The sequence below is a fragment of the Heliangelus exortis genome, chromosome 2 (assembly GCF_036169615.1).
Source record: "Heliangelus exortis chromosome 2, bHelExo1.hap1, whole genome shotgun sequence".
Classification (NCBI taxonomy): domain Eukaryota; kingdom Metazoa; phylum Chordata; class Aves; order Apodiformes; family Trochilidae; genus Heliangelus; species Heliangelus exortis.
In genome coordinates, this window is record NC_092423.1 from 145,644,814 (window position 1) to 145,665,981 (window position 21,168).

Genomic DNA, 21,168 nt, shown 5'->3' on the forward strand with positions numbered 1-21,168 from the left:
GACTGATTTTTCTGGGTGTTCAGCAGCCAGATACCCAAAGCCAGACACAGCCAAGGCTAACCCTGAGCAGAAAGATTGTTTCATGTTTTTCAGAGTATTCTTCTGGTTAAATCGCAGAATAATGCTTAATTCAAAGCCCTTTCTGCAGGACACCTATTTAATCAGTTGTTTCCAATCTGTAGCAATGTGAAATTTGATGTCCTTCACACATGCAGTGTCCTGCAGCTGCCCCTTCTCAATGTCATCTCCTGCTTTGGGGGGGGGTTTGTTTTCAAGATCACTTTGAATTCTGACCTTGACCTCCACCATAGTTCCCCATCTAAAAACATATTCCATATCATATTGTCCAGGTGCTCCATAGGGATGATGATGAGATCAGTGACACACTCCCACTGAACTTCACTTTTTTCTTACAGATAGTGGCCCTTGCTCACTTCAGCCTCTTTAGTTTCAAACTCTTTGAAATGGGGACTTCCTCTTACTGTGCAAATGCTTAAACCTCTGTAAAATGGGACACTGATTTTCATAGAATCATAGAATTGGCTGGGTTGGAAAGGACCTCAGAGATCATCAAGTCCAACCCTTGATCCACTCCCGCTGCAGTTCCCAGCCCATGGCACTGAGTGCCACATCCAGGCTCTTTTGAAATATCTCCAGGGATGGAGAATCCACCCCTTCCCTGGGCAGCCCATTCCAATGTCTGATCACCCTCTCCCTAAAGAAATTCTTTCCAATGTCCAGCCTAAACCTCCCCTGGCACAACTTGAGACCTCTTGTGCCCTCTTGTCTTGCTGAGGGTTGCCTGGGAAAAGAGACCAACCCCCACCTGGCTACAACCTCCTTTCAGGGAGTTGTAGAGAGTGATAAGGTCTCCATTTTTGCTTGGACCTTTACAAACAGCTGAATACAAATTACCAAATACACACACACTGCTACTATTATTATAAATGGGCACATAAAAAAAATTCTACAAGGAGTGAGAACAAAATAATATTTTTAGTCTATTTTTTAAATGTTTCAGGCATTTTAATTCTGATTACTATCCCATAGGATCCCTGTTAGACCTCTGTTATTATCTGTAAACCTACACTTATGACATAGGGTTTAATTAGCTATCTTTGAAAACTACATTGATTCAGAATGTCAGAAAATGGATTTGCAAATGAACCTATTTATTTTCCCCTTTAGAAAGTAAATCAATCTTGTAAAGGAAATGTTATTTCAAAATGATGCATCCGAGGCATGAAATTAGAGACCTGTACTTTACAGACAGCTGCTGAAAACCAGCATCAGACATCCAGATCTATTTGCTTTTGGGGAAATAGTTTCCACATTAATGGTTTCCTTTGCACTGACTGAACTCTGAGTATCCTGAATTTGAGACTTTCAGTAAGCAACAGTCTGGTGGATTGCTGAAAAAATGTGCAGTGGATTCTCAGGAGAATTTTTAACATCAATACACTGCAGCAACGAGTATTTCACACATGCTGTTTCAGCTGCCAAAACAGAAAAATGTCTATGTTCTTGCTGCTAGCAATGGGGGCTGGGAAAGGCAAATGTATTATTTATACAAATGTATACAATAAAGCTGTTTGAAAACAATCCAAACTATTTTCTTTCAGTTGTTTCTTCAGAAAGATCTATCATGATAAGTACTTTTCTCCATTCTTAAAAAAAAAAAAAAAAAAAAAAAAAAGATTTGGGCTTGTTTTTTTTTTTTTTCCCAAAAGAAAGAAAAACCATTAAAAGTTTTATAAGTTTTATTCTCAAATTTTCACTTCAAGACTGCATTTCTTTTCCCTCTGCTCTACTGGTTTTTATGGTTTAATCAGTGGAACAAAATGGTGAAGAGTCGTAAGCACTGGGGGAGATCCCAATTCCACCCAAGTGCCAGTGCTGTTTTCTGACCTCTAGCAGTTAGAAATTGTAATGATTTTTTAGAAAAAAATGATTTTCGAAGAGTCTGCAGGACCTTGGGAAAGACTGGTAGAGAGTAAACCTACTGCACAGAGGGACCTGGCAGCAGCAGCCCAGCCCCACTGCCTGCTTACAGGAGCTCTTCTCCAGTACAACAGGAAAAGATTTACTGAAGGGACAGGTGCTTATGCAGCAAAAACAATGCCCCATGTCAGGCTCAATTACTGCACATATCTAAATTAACATACCAAGTTTATCATATAAATTGTCCTGGTTCGGGCCAGGATAAAGGTGATTTTCTGTCTTGGACTTTTGCTTTCAGCTGAGTCTCTTGGAAGGAGCTGCACTTGCTGAAATGAACAGCAAGTTTCTCAGGCAGTGTCTGCTTCTGGGACTGATCCCACTCGATGTTTAGAGTTACAGCTGGAGAATGGGGTGCAGAGCCAAGGCCACTGCTCAGCTCTGAGGAACATTTTACCCTCCAGCCCTCCTCTGGGGAGAAATGGACAAGAGAGTTGTCAGAATTGACCAAACAGAGGATTCCATCCCATACATGTCATACTCAGTATAAATTTGAGGGATCACCAGGGTCAAGCCAGCTTCCTGCTTCCCTTTCTTCACCCTTCCCTCTTTTGCTTCAGCATCCTGGGAGGATTCCATCCATTCCTCTGCCTGTGCTCCTGATCCATGCCAGCCTGAATCTGTGTGTTCCTGCCTCCAGCTCCCCACTGCTGCTGCTGACCCCAGGAGTCCAGCCTGGACTTTCCCAGGGCTGCCCTGCAGCCTGGGTAGGTATGGGAGAGTTACTGGGGGGAATGTGGTATCCATTTTCCTGTATATTTGTATATATTTAGTAGTTTTTCCTTTTTATCGTTACTGTTTTACTAAAGCTGTGTAGTTTAGTTTCCAACCCATCAGTCTCTCTCCCTTATTCTCTCTCCTTTCTTTATCAGGGAGGGGAGGGGGATGAATAGAGAAGCATCTGGTGTTGGGTTTAATTGCTGGGCCAGTGTTATATGTAATCATAGAATGGCTTGGGTTGGAAGGGACCTTAAAGATCATCCAGTTCCAGCACAGGGACATCTCCCACTCAACCAGATTGCTCCAAGCCCAATCTAGTTTGGCCTTGAACACTTCTAGGGATGGGCCATTCCCAGTTCTGGAGCCTGATCCAGAGTCTCACCAGCCTCACAGTGAAGAAATTCTTCCTAATATCCAATCTACACCTCCCTTTTTTCAGTTTGAAGCCATCCCCCCTTGTCCTATCAACACGTGCCTTTTTACAAAGTCCCTCCACAGCTTTCCCTGAGGAAAGAAAGCAGCACTGGTTTACACAGGCAGGGAGATGCCTCGTGCTTATCTCTGCAGAGCCTGTCCTGGTGCCTACCAGATGCAAAAGTAGAGGCAAGATCATTCCCACTGTGCAGTGGCTCTCCTAAAGTGCAGGTGTAATATAACAACTATATACATATATAAATAAATATATATATATATATACACTATATATATACTTTATATATAATAGTGCTTTTGGAAACCTCACCACTAAACCTCAGTATTCACATCTCAGGAGATAGGAATATAGCAGCAAGGTGTATTATGGGGTGTTTAGTCTTTTTTCATACTAAGGTGCAGATTCAACAGATCAATGTTCAGGGCATGGGCTACTGCTCTCAATTAATGTAACAAACACATTTCTCCCCAGGCACCAAGAAACACAGATTGTGTAGGTGTCAGTGTTCAAGTTACAGACTGAAGAGCAGACAAGGAAGTATTTGGCCCATCGAGTTTACGCCCACTGTTTTCACAGTAGAAGTTAAAGCAATGATAGTGGATGCTCCAAGACCAGAATTAAAGCCTGGAAAAAAAAAATACAATTGTTGTAGCAGAGATCTGGCTGCTCCAGAAAAAAAAAAGAAAAAAAAAAAAAAAAAAAGAAAAAAATAATTAAAAAGGGAGCTCTAATTATGTGCATCCTCTTAATGAAACAAAATCTCATCCATTTCTTCACCACTCTAATCTTCCTCTAGCTTAGTCAGCTGCCTGCCCACACACAGCTCCAGCTTCCTCTCCCATCCCAGTGATGTCAGAAAGATGGATTTTCTTCCGGGAGCCAAATATTCCAGCAGGTCAGACAACCTCACCTCCAGACAAGCAGCAGCTAGACACAACACACTGAGCCAATCCTGCCAAGGGCTGAGGAAAAAGAACAAGAAAGAGCACGAGCCAACAGTTTGCTCTGGCTGCAACAGCAAGGATGGATATCCAGGACATGGTCATGGCTACTTCATCATAAAGAACAAAGTAGACACTGGGAATGGCCACCAGGACACATGGTAAAGCAAAATGCAACATCTCACACTAAGGGTCTATTAATTATTTTTGCCAGGAGGCAAAACCCTGGTGTAAGTCTCCAGGTGTCTTTTCCAGAAGGAGACAGAGACTGAGAAATGGGAAGAGGGCCACATCACACACTAATTACTCCTTCCTTTGGGACAAACACAATTAGCCAGACATCAGCAATGACAGCTGGAACACAGGCAAAGCTGCCAGGGTGGCACTGAGATATTTCTGTCTCAGGACCAGCACAAGACACTGCTCAGAGTTACAAGCCAGGAGGAGTTGGTGACAGAGGCCCATCATGAGAAAAGGAGAGACAGGCTGGGCTCGGAGCCTGGGGATGCCTCCTCATCTCCAGCTGCTTGCTGGGATGTAGGAGTGGACCAGTACCCACCCCTGGCAGGGGCAGCAAATTGCACTTCTGGTGGCATTTCTGGGAAGCTTTGAGCACTGCCTGGCACACTTGCGGCAGAACTGTGGACACACCTGAGGTCTCTCTGAACACAATGAGCTAACTGAAATAATGAAAGACTTTGGGTCTGCTCAGTTCTCCTTTTAAATGCTTATTCTGGTAATGAGAGGCACTTGGCCTCTTCCTTGAAACATAATGTGCTTCAAATCCCAGAGTGTCCTGTAAGTGTCCCAGAGTGTAAAACAGATACTCCCAGACAAGAGAGAGAAGAGAACTGGGAAGAAGCTCCAGTTGGGTGAAGCCTTTAATATAGAAACTACCAAATACTCATTAAAAATTGAGTTTGTGGTGATGAGAGAAGACATAAACATAAGAAGCTGGATAATCTGAACAACAGGAGTGAGGTGAGGAGATGTAGGATGCAGCTATGATCAGCAGCAGTCAGAGGCCATTCACAGACCTCAGGAGATGCAGAGTGTGGACACCCCACTAGATCTCCCCAGTGGCATGTCTGTACCCTACTCCTCCTCTCTCACCTCCATCCCCAGCTACACACAGCCAAGAAGTCCCTAAATGTGTGCTCAGGAGACAGCAGAGATCTGTAAAGCCTTCCTGCACTCCTATGGGAGATCCTTCCCCAACAGCACCAGAATGTGAGGAAACTCCATCATCCATCAGTCGGTCTGGCAGCCCAGCCCACCCCGACTCATAAGGAAAGGCAAAGAGCAGCTTGGCTTTTCCTAGCATGTAGCAGGAATACCTTGTCTCCTCGTGTTCCCTTTTCTCCTCTTTCTCCTTGTAGACCCTAAAAATAAAAATAAAAATAAAAGATTATAAAGCTCAGCCTAAGCAGAGACATAGTTACCTCCCTTAGTTATTTACCAAAACATTCTGCAGGTCTGCACAACCCATTCAAGTGAACCTCAAGGACATTCAGCTGCATTGCCAGTCCTCAAAGTTGGCTGCAAGCATGGCCCAAGCAGACTCACAGAGCAAGGATGACCCATGGACCCGAGAACTTCTGTAATATTATATTGCCTGCAGATACAGGACCCTCCTGCCAACAGCAGCATGGAGGGACAGGAACACACCACAGCTGCAGATGGTCTGGAAAACAACCAGTGCTCTGTGTTTTTCATGGTGCTTGTAAACAATGAGGACTTAGGTAGAGGACAATACTGATGGAAAAACTTATTGCATAAAGAAGTAAAAATGCCTTTTCCTGGTGGGTTTGGATGCAGTAGCTAGGCAGACAGCAGGTACCTCTGAGAACTGGCAAATGCTAGATAATTCCTGTCCTGGAGGCCCAAGCACATTTTTGTCCTGACTCCAATATCAGTGTTCATCTGGACTGCATGATTCATCTCCTCCCAGGTACACCAGAACCATTTGCTGGGGCTTAGTTTGATGAAACACAGTGATGGTAATGCAAGCAATGGACTCAATGGGCAGGAACAGACCTCACCTTCCCTTGGCATGGGAAAGCACCTTGTATTTCATCTTTATTGCAGCAATTGAGCAACCAGCTAATGGCTACAGGCAGACAAATATAGTCAGTCAGTAGTTTCCTGTTTAAAACTGACAAAGCTTAAAATTCTTCTTATTCTAACAACACATTTGTATTTAAACTTCAATTCACTCTCCAGTATAGTGGACATTTACCTCCAAACTAATGAGAACTACCTGTCTGGGTTTATTTGGCCTGTGTAGGATGATTTAGATAATTACAGTTTTCATATTTGAGGCCACGGCTGACTGTGAGCAAACCCTATACAACCCTGCCTTTCTCTAACAGCCCAAATGGAGCCAGCACATGCTGCAACGTATCACTACTATTATTTAAAAAAAAAACAAATGTCAGCAGGTTTATAATTATGACTCTTTTAATGCACTAATAACTATGGAGCCCTCGTGTAGGTTGAGTAGATGCTCCTCCACAGCAGTCCAAGCCAAATGTCAATCTTATGACAGAAATAGGACCTTCAATAACTCTGTACCACATGTGAGTTCTTAGCTTCTTCCATAAAATGGTGATTCAAGGAGTAGAAAGGAAGTGTCCATATAGCTTTACCCATTTATCTCAGTATTGCAAGGGTCTGTGGCGTAGGCAACCCTATATTCCTTTCATCATCTTCAAGTGTAACACAGTTCACCCTTAGACCCTACAGAGAAACCCCATGCACCTGCTGAAGCACTTTGGAAGATATTTAGCCCCTTTGCAGTGGGTTGTAAAGCAAGTTCTCAGCCATCAGGGAAATCTCTCAGTGCATGAGCACGTCTGGTGTGCCACTAAAGCAAACCCATGTATAGTTGGGTCATTAAACCTCACAAAATCCAATCAGCCTTTACAACACCAGCTTAAAGGCTGCCACCATAATTACCAAGATGAGATCACAAGACAGATATGCTAACTTGATAGAATCTGAGTTATATTCATCTTGATGCCCATTCATTCAACGTCAATTTGTCCCCTGAGCCCTGACAGTTTTGAAAATATGATTGGAAACTTACTGAGAGGTGGTATTTTTTCTTGATACTATGATGAGGTTTCCAAGCACCATATAAATGGTGCATCAGCATAGACCAAAGCAATCTCATTACAGTGGGTGCATCACAAAATCACCAGCTGTTATCTTGGTAATCAAATAATTCTTACTGACATCCCTCTACTGGCCACAGGTTTGTTCTGCTTTAAAGTAGTAAGAAGAAACTCAATGAAGTCAAGAAACTGTCACTGTTTGGGCACAGTATGGGTAAGTGGTCAAACACACACTATACTGTTTAACAAAAATTAAAAAAAATTAAAAAGTGGAAAAAGTTTCTAAAGTGTTAAAAAATTATTAAGATCCATGACTTACCGGTGCACCTACATAGCCTTTAATTCCTGGAGGTCCCTGTTTGCCCTCGGATCCCTGTCAAGAAATTGAGATACAGTAAAATACCAGAAACTGTCTTACATAAAAGACAAAGAATAAGAACAGCTATTTAGAAACATAGCTGGCACTCCTGGGCCCCCAGGGGCTGTTGAGGCTTCTCAGCTGTTGCAGTGTTAATACCCAGAGCAGTGTTTGACTTTCCAGCTACTTCCCCAAAGTGACACCCAATGTTTTCTTCTGTCCTCAGTCCTCAGACATCACCAAGCTTTATCCTTCAGTCTTGCCCTACAGAGGCAAACTATCCCATGCCAGTTCCTTTACAGGTTATTTCAGAAGTTTTGGTAATTTCCTGCCTGTTGTACAAAGAGTGGCTGAGCTCCTGAACATCACGTTGGGGAACAAAACACAGGGGAACATTGCTGCAAATGCTGCATCCCAGCATAAACAGCCCACAGACTTCAAAGTGTTCCATATTTTGAAGGGTAAATGAAAAGAAACATATCAGTACTATATTCTTCAATTTTTGTTTTCAGCATAAATGAGAGAAATGCAACAAGATCCGCTATATTTCAGCAGAATTTCATCTGGTTTCACACTGAACCTCTGCCTAGAGAATCTAAACTGAAATGGAGAGCACTCTCACTGTGCTTTTATGAGCCTTACAATTACTGAAAATAGTTTGGATTCTCAGCTAAACAGGATCAGCCCTCTGAGCCATCCTGAGCAGACAGCCTGGGCCAGACAAGGTGGCCATGAGAACTGGGTTGATCTATTATATCACCTATTTGGACAATTATTTTGAAACTAATCTCCTTTTCCTCTTTCTTTTTTTTTTTTTTTTTTTTTCCCCTCATCTTCTTAACTCCCTGTCCTGCGTTGCTGCAGTGGTTCAGGATCAAGATTTAATCTTAAACAATTTCTACTTTTCATACTAATAGATGGTTCTTATTAGAAAATAAATAAATAAAAAAGGGAGATGTCCTTGCAGTGAACTGTTAGCAGAATGGATTGGATTTTTAGCTGGCAGAAAAGATCAGGCATGTACTCAAAACTCAGCCTTCAGCATGCAGAAAAATACTGCTATTAAAGTCTAGGCAAAAAACTCTACAGAAATAAAGACCTGGTCCAGGTTGTCTGGATTATCAAAGTCCAACTCAACACCATTACAAAAAATGTTGTAACACGCAGCAAAAATTATAGAGAAACTGGGTCTGTCTGGATAAGAAGACTTCCTGATCCCATTCAAGGCCTGTGTTGAGATCATGTCTGGTAAACCAGAGAAGAGTGAGACCTTCAACAGCTGAAGTAAACAAGAAGAAGGAAATTTGTCAAAATGAAACTCTTAACCTAATATATTTCAAAGCCTTGATTTTTTTCCCTTCTCGCTCTGTTTTTTCTATCAAGTGCAGATAACTGTCAGTTCAGATGGGAACACCACAGACACAGTGATGCTGTAGCAATGACAGCCACAAAAAAATCTCTTTAACCTTTTATTAAAAATACAGGTAAAAAGAAAGGAAAGGTTGAATATTTGCTCAGGATTTTACAGGCTAAAGGGCCTGGTATCAAAAATTCTAGCTTTGCTTCACTGCTACAATATCATACAGTGACTTGTGCCGTGGCCTTTTTTCTCTGGACCTACAGAGTCCATTTAAATTAACCTGCCAAGTCCCACATATTTATGTGGGAGACCTTTTCCACTGAGCAGTGAATATTTCTTGCCATCTCAGACCACTGTGGCATCTTCTATAATCAGAAGTTCAAACACTAATTAGCACAGTTCTGACTGAGACTTCTTCTTTGCTTCCACCAGCTCGTAACCAGAAGGATCATTTGTCCTTCTTGGTGAGCTATGAAGTTTAACCACCAAGTGTAATAAAAAAACCACCACCAAAAAGACAAAACACACACACAAAAAAAAAAAAAAAAAAAAAAAAATCCCCACACATTTTTATGATAAAAACACTGAGCCGGGAACAATCTCCCCTAGGGACTTCCCAGAGCAGCAAAAAGCAGTAAAACTGGAGATAATATATTGAGGCCATTTCATTCCTGTAACCCATCCGTGTACCCTAATGGGCTCATCATGCATTACAATACCTCTGTGGATTGAAGTCCTATTACCAGAAGCCTACAGGACCTTTATCTGTGCTACTGGAAGCTTCGCACCATTAATGAGGTCTGTAAAAGTTCCTTAAAAGAGAGTGCTGGCAATTCCCACTGAGGCAAAAGACTGGAAATCCCTCAGCCAAGCCAGGAGCCTGAGGTAGACCCCACAGACACAGTATTGGTGCTGATGAGTTTAAATCAAAAGAAGGGATCTGACAAAAAAATTATTATTACAACAGAAACTGGACATGTGACCTTCCAACTGCTCCACCTCTGCCCATCTCTAGAGCCCTTGTTTCAAACAAGGTCTGGGCTTTAGACTAAGGAGTAAAAGATCCACATTTTAGATTTTAAAGCCCTTTTAGAAGTCAGGATTATTTCTCAATATAGCTCAGGACCAGTCCAGCTCAAGGACACTTCATATAGTCAGTGCATTCACTGAAGTAAATAGAAATCATTGTGAAAGCTCATGATCATTATATATTTAACCACTGTAGCTGAGAGGCTGAGGTTAGGCAGCTCTTCCCTGAGAATTGGAATTCCACTTGAAAAATTCCAGTTTAGTAAGACTTCTTCAGGTCCAGCCCTACCAGCACCTAAACTGCTCATGCAACAATGCAGAGCTTCTTTTTGTTCAACATTGCCTCATTTCCTGGCTGAACTGTATGTGCCTGATCATCCCAGTGGGAAATAAGGAGCATTTTCCAGGAACAAGCCCTTCTGGAGGTAGATGTAGATGCCTTGGTTTAGGTTGGTTTATAAACACTTTGCAAAGCAAAGAAAAGGAACTCCACACCCTGAGGTGCACCATGTAGTCTGCTGGGTTTTAATGACATTGTGGTTAATATGCAGGACAGAAAATATTTATGTATTGATATGATAGGAGAGATACAGCTGACAGGCATTTATGGGTGATGAATCCAGCTTAATTTTATCCACCCCCAAATCCCACGGGAGGACAAAACAATAGCCAGGGTGACTCCAGTCAGCCCAGCATAGCCCTTCTTTGGAGCTGTCATTTATTCATCCTCTGAGTGTGCTGCCATGTAGCTTGCACAGTCAGACCCTTCATATTGCTGAAGGCAAGATGGATCCCACAGAGAACCGTGGGATGGCTGCCAACTGTTGATGCTAATCCACAAACACACCATTAGTTCCAATACTCTTCTGATGAGACTTTAGGAAATGCTGAACATTTCCCTCTATAAAAAACCCCCAACATTTGGAGCAAGCACCTCACCAGAGCTGAGAAACCAAGAAGGAACTACAAAAATTAACTGCTTCATGGAGACCTCTCGGAGAGAGCCAAGTGACAATCAGGAATACATATGTCAAACTGTAGGTGTTTAAGTCCTGTTTGAGAACAAAGGCATCAGTGAGCCTAATAGGAGGTTCAGATGACCAGATACAGCTCTTCCAGAAAGACCTTTGTACAGGAACAGAACTGGGTAAAGCAATCTGCTGTCCTTGCAGCACCTTTCATAGGCTGAGCTAAACTTGCTATGCATGACCCCTGAAAACACACTTGTCAATCCAGTGCACCATCTTCGTTTATTATATTCTTATAATATAATCTTTTATTATGTTCTTGTTGTTATATATATATTTTTTTTTTTCTTCTATTCTATTCTATTCTTTCATTATATTCTTGTTGTTGTAACAAGGCTGAAACCAGCAGATGAGTAGTTACCCTCTTGGTTACCAGTGAGCAAGGCAAGGAGAGCTGAGGCTTTTAAAGATCAATGAGAAACACTTCAAAATTTAGGCACATTTCTGATGCTCAGCTAAATCTCACCAGATCCATGCTGAGAAGCACCTTGTTTGAAATAAACCCAGTGATATAACCATTAGCTCAGGTTCTGTATCACTTTGCAGCTGTCTACTGAAGCTACTAAAATAGAAACATCCATGCTAGGATATCTCCATGGGTTTATTCTTTTCCCAGTCATAGACTAGGGATAAATAATAATTGTCACTTCCAACTTTGCAGGAGTTGGGAAGGCTTACTGAAAACATGAAGCAAGACTTGTGTGTTCCAAAACAAGTTCTCCATCTATGCTGTTGATTAAACAAATGGTATTTCCTCTTATACACATTGCCTAATTGCTGATACCTCAGCAGAGCTTTGATGAAAATGAGAATTTTGGGTTAACCAGCGAGAATATGAAAAGTCACAATCAAAAAGTAATTCAAGCAATCCCTGCTTACAAAAAGTTAGTGAAAAAAATATACCTGCCTATATAAAGAAGAAAATGGAAAGCTTACCTTTGGACCTGCTGGGCCAGGCAGTCCAAATGCCCCTGGTCGTCCTGGTTCACCCTTCAAGTAACAGAAATATAGGTGGTAAATGCTAATCTTTTCTATATAAAGGCTAGGATGGCTCAAAGCAGGCATTATGTAAAGCTTTACAAACAGAAGCTCCAGTCAGTATCTACAGACCTGCAGACCACTATCCAGAGATCTGAAAGTTTGCCATGTGCTGTCATCACAAACAGAAAAGTAGACAAAGTGAAACCTGAAGCAGCTGTTTGTCTGCTTGTCAAACACAACCACCTGAGTAGCAAGAAGTGAGTTTCATAAGCTGTGAACAGTTTGCACCAACTACAATCTACAAACATGGATTCCTTAGAGGTAATGCATTTGTTCTCTAATTGTGACCTTTTACTGCAAGAATCACATCCTACAGGAAATTCTGGAAGTCACTGCCTGATCTCAGACCATGCCACGTGAGATGCAGTGAAGTAGCATCCGTCCTGGAAGCTACATGGGAAAATTATCGTGGCTTTTCTGAAGTGGGACAGCAAGGCACAAAGCAGGAACAGGATGTAAGTAACTGGAAAAAAAAAGAGCTACTACATTTGCATGTGTCTGACCTTCCAGAGGGTCTTTTCCCCAGGTTCCTTCAGTCACCACCAAATGACTGCCACAAAAAACTGAATTATGTGATAAATGTCCTTAATTGGGATGCAGATAATTCAAAGGGATGGTGCTCAAGCAGAAGAAATTAGAGGAAAGTCTAAAACACATTTATAAGAGATGCTGGAAAATGTGTTTGTAGCTTTATGCCTCAACTGCAGTCCTCTAGGGGCAGTATTTGGTATTTGGTATGCTTCATCCTTTGAGCTCACCCTGCACCTCTTCTTTGCTCTTACCTTTTACCATAAGAGGAATTCAAGTCCTTGCTTCTGTGACCAAGATACCTTTTTTCTCTCACCTCTGTCCACTGTGGAAGCCCAAGATGCTCCCCTGCATGCCCTGCCACCTTCACTACCTGGTGACTCCTTGTCAAACAAATGTCCAAGCTCTGCAGCAGCACCTATTAACCAACACAGCCACAGCAGTAAGTCCTAAACCACAGGCTGCTACCACTGCCCTCTTTTTCACCTTAATGAACAGAACCAGAGGTGCCCTGGGAGCCTCTCAGGGTGGTTTATCCTTCCATTACTGCAAGCATGTGAGTGAGAGTGCTGGGGCTATTAACCTCTTGCTATTTGTTTCTGCCACTCTTCCAGTGGCCATACAAATCCCCAAGCCACGTCTCACTCAATACAGATTGATTTCCACTGCCTGCCTTGCATGGAAAGGCAAGGATTACATGGGAGGTAGAAAAAGGCTTACGGCTTCTCCTTTTGCTCCATCCCTTCCAGGGGGACCAGGTGAGCCCAGGGACCCCTGTAACAAGAACAGAATGATCATCAGCACAGTGTTAACACCCGTTGCAAGCATGAGGGCATGAGTAAATACCAAGACAAGAATAAGGTATGAGGAGAATCATTTCAGGACAAACAGTTATTATTTACTGTCTCTGGAGGAGCTGCTGCTGACATTAACACACCATGGCCAACTGGTGAGATGATAATGTGGAACTAGGTACTCTTGGCTACTTAATTCACTCAAGAAAGAATTAATATAAAAGCTCTGTAGCTAATTAGACTTGTAACCCCTGAGTCATCTCCCCTCAGCCTCTCTGTCCACTATTCCACTGTCACAAAAACATGATGTTTTGTCACTAAATAACCATTAATTTTAAAATTTATTTTTTTTAATTCCACGTTCATACAGCATCCATCCCAAAATTTAAAAGCCTCCGGGCACAGCTATGATGCACATAAGTAATGAGCCTAAAAGCAAACAGAAAAGAAGTCTTGTAAAACTTAAGCAGCCCTCAGAAACTACACTGGCCACTGGGAATTTTCAGAGCTGTGAATGTGCAAAGCTGTAGAAAACAAAGTAATAGAAAAGCAGGCACCACTTTTTAAATCTTCCTATGCATCAGGAAGAGTGGGACTAAATTATTGAGGCTGGCAGCACCACAGCTAATGGGGACTGCAGCAAACACAGAGGAAAGGGAAGTTTTGCTGCATGCAGCTGGCAATATAAAGAATAAATGGAGAATGGAAAGGTAATCACCACACAACAGGCATGCCAATGTACAGGGTGATGAACTGACTCAGTGATTTTACTTGTAGGCACTGCAGCAATTTGTTTTGAAGTGCATTGTGAAAAAAGGCACAAACCAGAAACAGAGCTGGGCACTGCAAACTGCCCCTCTGGGCTCTGATTAACCTGAGCTGGCTTGCTGTGCACTGCTTGGTGGGGGATTTTTACCTTGCAATCCTGAACATTTGATGTTTTACAAGAGGTGGAAGAAGTTTAAACTCCTAAAATCCCTCCTCTAAATGTGGTCTATGGCATATCTGACAAATATGTCCAAAGCAAATACAAGTCAATAGGAGTAAGCTCGGCGTAGGATAATTAAGATAATTATTTTATTTTTAAGATCATGACATACTAAGCAATTAAAGACCTTCTCAGTTCAAAATTTACTTATGTTCAGTGCAAGAAAGGGCAAGATAATCATCATCCTTCAACACCTTGTATTAAAGCACCACTGTTGTTCTGTATGTGGAGGCATTAGCACTGTGCTTATATTCTGCTTCACACTTCTACTCCATTTTGGAGCTTTTCAAAGTTTAGATAGAGTTCATATCCTTGAAATCTCCAAACATTTGTAAAATTTGGCTGAGCATTGTCCAAAAGCTTAAAGATTTTAAGGTGCACTGAAAAATAATACAACAGCATACTGTAACAGAGGTAAAACAAAAGAATTAGAGATCAGCCTGTTTCCTTAGCTTTCCACAATAGCTTAGATGTAACTTTTCACAATGTAATTAATAAAGACTCAGACTTACTTTTTCTCCTTTATCCCCTTTCAGTCCAGGGAAGCCAGGGGGACCTTCTTCACCCTAGAGCACCGATGGAAAAAAAAAAAACCCTTACATGAAATGCCAAAGCATACTGAGGTATTTTTGTGTATTTTAGGTGGGACACTAATCATCTGTTGAGACTTGAGTCCAAATTCTCTGCATTGCTGTGATGATGCTGTTTACAGTCACCTGGAACTTTTATAAGGGCAGATAGGGACATGATGAAGGGAATAGTGTCAGACCAGAAGATGATAGATTTAGATTGTAAATTAGGAAGAAACTCCTCACTGTTAGAGTGGTGAGACACTGGCACAGACTTCCCAGGGAAGCCATGGATGCTCCCTCCCTGGAAGTATTCAAAGCCAGGTTGTAAGGGGCTTAGCGCAGCCTGATCTAGTAGGATGTGTTCCTGCCCCATGGCAGGAGGGTTGGAAATGGATGAACTTTAAAACCTTCCCAACCAAACCATTCTGATTCTCTGATAGTCAACAGCTAACTTCACCAAAGATCCAAGAGCAGGTTTCAGGCAGAGCTCTGAGGATGGAGGAGGATTATGCCTGCTGCCATGGGGTACTTGGTGGTGATCCAGCAGCCTGCTTATGCTCATGCTCCAACTGATGTCTCCCAGGTTTTAGCATTCCTGGATTTTACAAGAGATGTTGACATGAGTCCTTCAATGGACTCTTATCAGTGCCTCTGATGCCTGAAGCACTGGACATCAATTTGTGGGATGTAAAACCACTGGAACTGCTGGCAAAGCAGAGCTAAGCATCTGAGAGCTTTATCCTCATCAGCTTTGTGAAAACCTAATAACATAGAAGAATCCTACTGAAAAAGCATTAAAGTGGCTAAGTTGATGTAAATATTTCTAAGTTGCCCATGTAAATATGGACCACTTACATATTTAGATAAATTCAAGCTAAATTCCACCACTCTCAGTCTTAGTATTTCTTTCCTGAATGAGTAGTCAGCAGACCTAAATAGATGTATTCCTTGAGCAAGGTTCCAGGCAGTGTCAGACAGTGTGACAAAATCTGGCCTTATGTATTTATAAGTATATTTGGCACTTAGAGGTTAATAAAAGAATGTATCTGTAAATTATTTGTTCTGTATATGCAGTTGAAGCCATTCAATACTTTTATAATCACATTTCTTACTAACTGAATCTTCGTGAAGCAGTCAGTCTAGAATTTGCAGTGCAGCTCATGGAAAAATCTGATTTGCTGTATTTGAATGCCTCCCTAATGAGATAGAAAACCCATCAAATAGCAAATATCATTTTTAAGGAAATCACTTGCTCTAAGAGATCAATATAACTTGAAGGAACTGCTGTTCTATGGCAAAGTGTTCAACATAAGAAGAAAAACAATTTATATCTTTTCTATGCAAAGTAAAGAAGAACAGTTAATTAGCCCTTTGCTTGCCTTTTTTTCTTCACCAGGAAGTAGCTACTCCTTCACACAGCTGAAGAAATGAATGGCAGCTGCAGTCAGTAACTCTGATGCACAGTGCTCATAGAGCCTTTCCTGCTGGGCAGGACCTCTTGAGGTTTCAAGTCCAACCTCCCAGTCCAAGCAACAGGAAATTCAGATCCAGTTCTTTGAATTCAATCAAATTTGGTGTGGAAAACCTCCAACAATAAAGTTACTGCTTTTCCCAGATGCAAATGGCAGCTTGCTTCCAATGCCAATAGCATCCCAGGGACAGAAAAAAGACTTTTGCATCTCTTCTTTTAACTAAAGCAGTGTGATTTTGTCCTTTTGACTTCTAACAGATCTCAAGCAGCTGCCTAAAAAGATGGGAAGCTCAGAGCAGATCTCTTCACCCTCACAGCTGAGAGGCCGTATGGGCATTTGCAGGACAGTACTGTAGACTTTTCCCACTTTGGTGACTCTTCATGCCAGCCTGAAGTGACAGCCACTGACCAGGTCACCAAGCAGGGAATTTGTGATACAGCAAGGCCCAGCATTACAAGAAGCTCACTAAAGACATTTTTTCACCTGTTTCTACTTCCATCCTCCTCTTCTGCTGCATAAACTGAAGCACCACATGCCACACATTGGACAGCCTGGGACAGAGCTGACCCTTAAAACTACAAAATTTTTCCTCCTTGTAGTAGAAATCTTCTGGTGTCCACCTCAGGATAAAACTGCACAAAAGAAACCTGGGCTTTAGAGATAGGCTTTAACTTTTCCTGGAGAGCAACCACTGAACCCCACCAGACTACAGAATGAAAAGGGTCCCTATTTCTGCTCTTTCTACTGACTCCCCATTAACCCTTGGCTAAAGCTTTCTACCCCTCACTGAGCAGAAAACCTGTCAGGCTAAAGGTAGCTTTGGCAAATGTCTGAAACTTAATAAAAGCACAAGAAGAGATTATGTTGCCTGTGTCAACATATTCTTCTTCACAAAGTAAACTGTGTAAATTACAGGAGTGAGCAGCAGAAGAGAGCAAGAAGCAGAAAGCATCAGCTCTTCTGTGCTTGCAGAGTGCCAGAGCAGATGTGAGAAGCAGGGATGGGAAAGCAACCAACAGCTCACACACTGAACTCCCAGCCAGTTGCCAAAAACCTCTGCTGAGGATTCAGCAAGCTGGAGCAAAGTCTTTTTGCCACAGTAATTTACACCAGGAAACTATTTTACTTTTTTTCAGCTACATACCTTCATGAACTGCATCACAGAACAATCAACTTCTCACTTGCCTACCAGATTTTTTGATCAGGTAAAATCCCAAATATTGTGCTCAGCAACCTGCTCAGACCTAGGGAAGCACTAAAGTACCCAAAAGATGTCTGTTCCCTCCCATCACCACCTCCAATTAAGTCTGTTTAGGTGGCAAAAGAGCTCACCTCTTTCTCCAGCACTTCTGGACTGAAGGGCTCTACTACTGCATCTATCTTTGGAAGGGATCTTAAAGCTCATCTAGTTCCAACCCCCCCGGCCATGGATAGGAAAACCTTGGAAACGATTTTCTAAAGCCAGAGAAAGTTGCAATTGGAGAGTGACAAAAATGGCCAAAGAAGATATCACAGGAGCCTGAAATAACATTGTTCAAGAGGAGTTCTTCCTAGGGAGGTTACATCTCCAGTAACTAACCCCAAAAGAGCGGGAGCAGGTTTTCCTAAGAAGTGTCCCCTTTCCAGGCTCTTGAGCATGTTGTCCTTTTCATATGCACTGGAAGGGTGTATGGACTGCTTCATGCTCTATGCTTCACAGCCAATGGCCTTGGATTGAACATTTACACAGATGAAGAGAGTAAATACCTCCATTAGCTCAACACTGACAAAATATCTATCAAAAGATCCTAACTGTGACAAGCTGCCATCTGACCAAAAGCAACCAGAGGACTTTGCTTGTAAATCTGGCTGAGGAGATAACGCTGAGCAAGAGAGGTCCTGCAAGCATTGAGTCCATATACTGACACAGAATTTAGGTTACTTAGCACACAGCCAGCTACCTGGTTCTACAAATGCCATTTTTTCCCTTTTCCTTGGTTATTCTATAATTATTTACTTGAATTATAGCAATGCCTCATTTGTTCCCTGCTTGGGTCACTCTGCTGGACACTTGGATGAATAAACATTAAATGACAGTCACTACACCACAGAGCTCAGTTCAAAAGTACAAGCAGTGTGTAAATAAAATAAATAGCAGAGGCAGAGAGCACGGGCCAGAGGAATAGCTGCCAAGCAGACATGGCCTCCAAGTGCACTGGGCTGAAGGATCCAGGCACCACACTGGGAAAACAGAGCAGGCTTCAGCAGCTGGCATCAAGCCCTGAGGAAGAAAAGCTTCTGGCATTCCTTGCACCAAGGCCAAACCTAGCTATGCCACTGAGAGGGATAAAAAGGATACTTTATACCCACAGAGTGGCTGGGTTCCCAGCTTCAACACAATGAGATTCTGGGGGTGACATGAAAACCACACCTGCTAATGCCATGCTTGACTACTGCCACCCATCTGCTTCATGGATATCTGAACCTCGAAGACTGTCCCTTTCTGGAGAAACATCTGGGTAAAAATAGGATGGTAACAAGGGCCTCCAGGGAAGTGGGAACAAGCAGCAAAGGCAGAAAAGACTCTTGTTAAGGAGGTCAACAGAATAGTTTCCAAGGCAGCTTCCCTTAGTCTTAGCCTGCACTTTCTGGAGTCGTTTTATGCTGTAGGGGTGTGACCTTTTGCTTCCTTGGTCACTAGTTTTTTGGACAAAAACTTGAATGTGTAGGTGGTGTTACCATTGAGGAAATGTCTTAATATGGCAGCTTGGCTAAAAAAGTTCCTAAAATACTGAGTACTGCAAGCTCTGAGAATGTAGCACTAGACAAATCACTCTGAAAACTCCATCTTTAATTCCTCAAAGAATTCATATAAATTCTGCAAGCAATTTAGGTAGGGTTTTTTGAGCTATTCTGAAACAAAATATCTAGGCAGAGTTCAATAAAAAAAGAGTGAATTTTGAATTTGCTTGTATTTATTTTCTAATGGAAGTGTTCAGTGTCACACACATGATACAGAGCAAGACCTAAGCCCTACATCTGTCTTTCCTGGGGGTCTCAAAGTGGGTGTTGCATGGGCACATGGTTCCTTAGATCCAATGGACAAAAGAAAATGCCACATCATAAGGAAATTCATAGCACAGAAATCTTTTGGCTGCTACAGACAGAGTACTGGGTGATAAACAATCAAGATACTCCCATCGTCCTCAAATGTATAATTCATTAAAAATATGGAACACACAGATAGTTTCCTTTATTATCTTGTGTTCATCAGCAGTGTTATCCCATTCCTGCATTTGAGCAAGGATGTCTTCTTGGTACCCTAGTGTCACATGGCTTTACCAGCTCACACCAGGTTAGTGATCCCTCCATAGTCATAAAGGTTGGGGATTTTTTAAAACTTCCATTACATGCTCACCATATGCACATATAGCTTAATTTGTTGCATATCATCAAACAATTCATCTCACTTGAATTATATTGAACCTCAGCACCCCACAAAATTGCCTGAACATTCTGTGTATGGTCTGTGATCCATTTATATTTGCATCCCATGTAGATCCTCAGGTGGCTGAATGGAGATAACTATGAAATGACAAGGTAGATAACCTGGACTTCTAGCTGAAATATTTCCTCCTGAATGGAACAAGTAATACACGGATTTTGCCATATCCAGCCTCATAGCAGAATTTCTCTGAAATGAGAGACCTAAAATAAAGAAGAAAGGGATCTGCAGGTATATGGAAATATACAGATATAGAACACTTCAGTATTACCTGATCCTAGAGAGATATCAGTAACACCAAAAGGAATAAACCCTCGCTGAAGTTTTCAAGCAATCTGCTCAAGTTTAATGCTTTTCTTTCCTCCACTTGCAGCTCTTCAAGAGCTGCCAAGTTTACAAACATTTCTTCCAACTTGAGAACAGCTGTGCCCTATAATCACATATTTTATTTCAAACTCTGGGTTGTGGCCTATGTTAATGGAAATGAGAGCAAACTAAATGAGAAAATAATGGGGAAAAAATCAGTCCAAAACACATAGTTAGACTCCCATTAGCCTGTCAAATTTGAGTAAATCACTAGACTTTTCTTTCAGTTTATAGAGCAGATGATAGAAGACGGATCACTTTAAGATCAATTCTATACATTTTCTTTATTTTCTCTTCCAAAGTGGTCTACATTTAACACAAAAGTGCCACTTTTCTAATCCTAAAATGAAATTAAAAAATTCTAACCCTGTCACATAACATCAATAAAGGTGGTGTTGGGTGACCTTAAAAAATCTGCCACGCAGAACCCCACAAATCATGCATCCAGAATATTGGCAGCTCTGCAAACCTGGGGATCTATATCTATATAGGAGACAAAATAACAAGAGCTGCTGACAAACAGACCAACAGGGCCAAAATGAAATGGAAACACAAGCAAAGCTGAACTGTGTAGTGTTACCACTTCACCATTAATCCACTTTTCTCTCCTTTGTTTAACTTCACAGCAACTGTGTTAAATAAGAAGTTACAGCAGCTGTAATATTGCTTTCATCTCATGAGGGTGGCACCTCAGAGGTACCACTGAGCAGAAGACAAATGGAATGTCACAGAGTTTGCGACTAAAATACAAATTCACTCCAGGTTTCCTGTGACTTAGGTCAGTGCTCTAATTTTACTCTTACCATCTCCTGGGTCTTTGGACTGCATTTACCTTGGCAACCTGATGTTCACAAAGAATAAACCAGAAGACCATGGGTGAGTGGCCTACTGCTGATCTGTAGTTACTATTAGACCATTAGTAAAGGAGAAGAGAACAGAT

At 41.8% G+C, this 21,168-nt stretch overlaps 1 protein-coding gene across 1 annotated transcript in view; it reads right to left on the reverse strand.

Annotated features, from left to right (window-relative positions):
* Positions 1-21,168, reverse strand: part of COL22A1 (collagen type XXII alpha 1 chain) — a 197,943-nt gene that overhangs the window by 92,368 nt on the left and 84,407 nt on the right. Inside the window, exons 12-16 of the mRNA XM_071738442.1 lie at positions 14,847-14,900; positions 13,273-13,326; positions 11,920-11,973; positions 7,528-7,581; positions 5,430-5,474 (exon numbers count right to left, since the gene is read on the reverse strand). Of these exons, the coding sequence (XP_071594543.1) occupies positions 5,430-5,474; positions 7,528-7,581; positions 11,920-11,973; positions 13,273-13,326; positions 14,847-14,900 (261 nt within the window). The remainder of the gene's footprint in view (positions 1-5,429; positions 5,475-7,527; positions 7,582-11,919; positions 11,974-13,272; positions 13,327-14,846; positions 14,901-21,168) is intronic.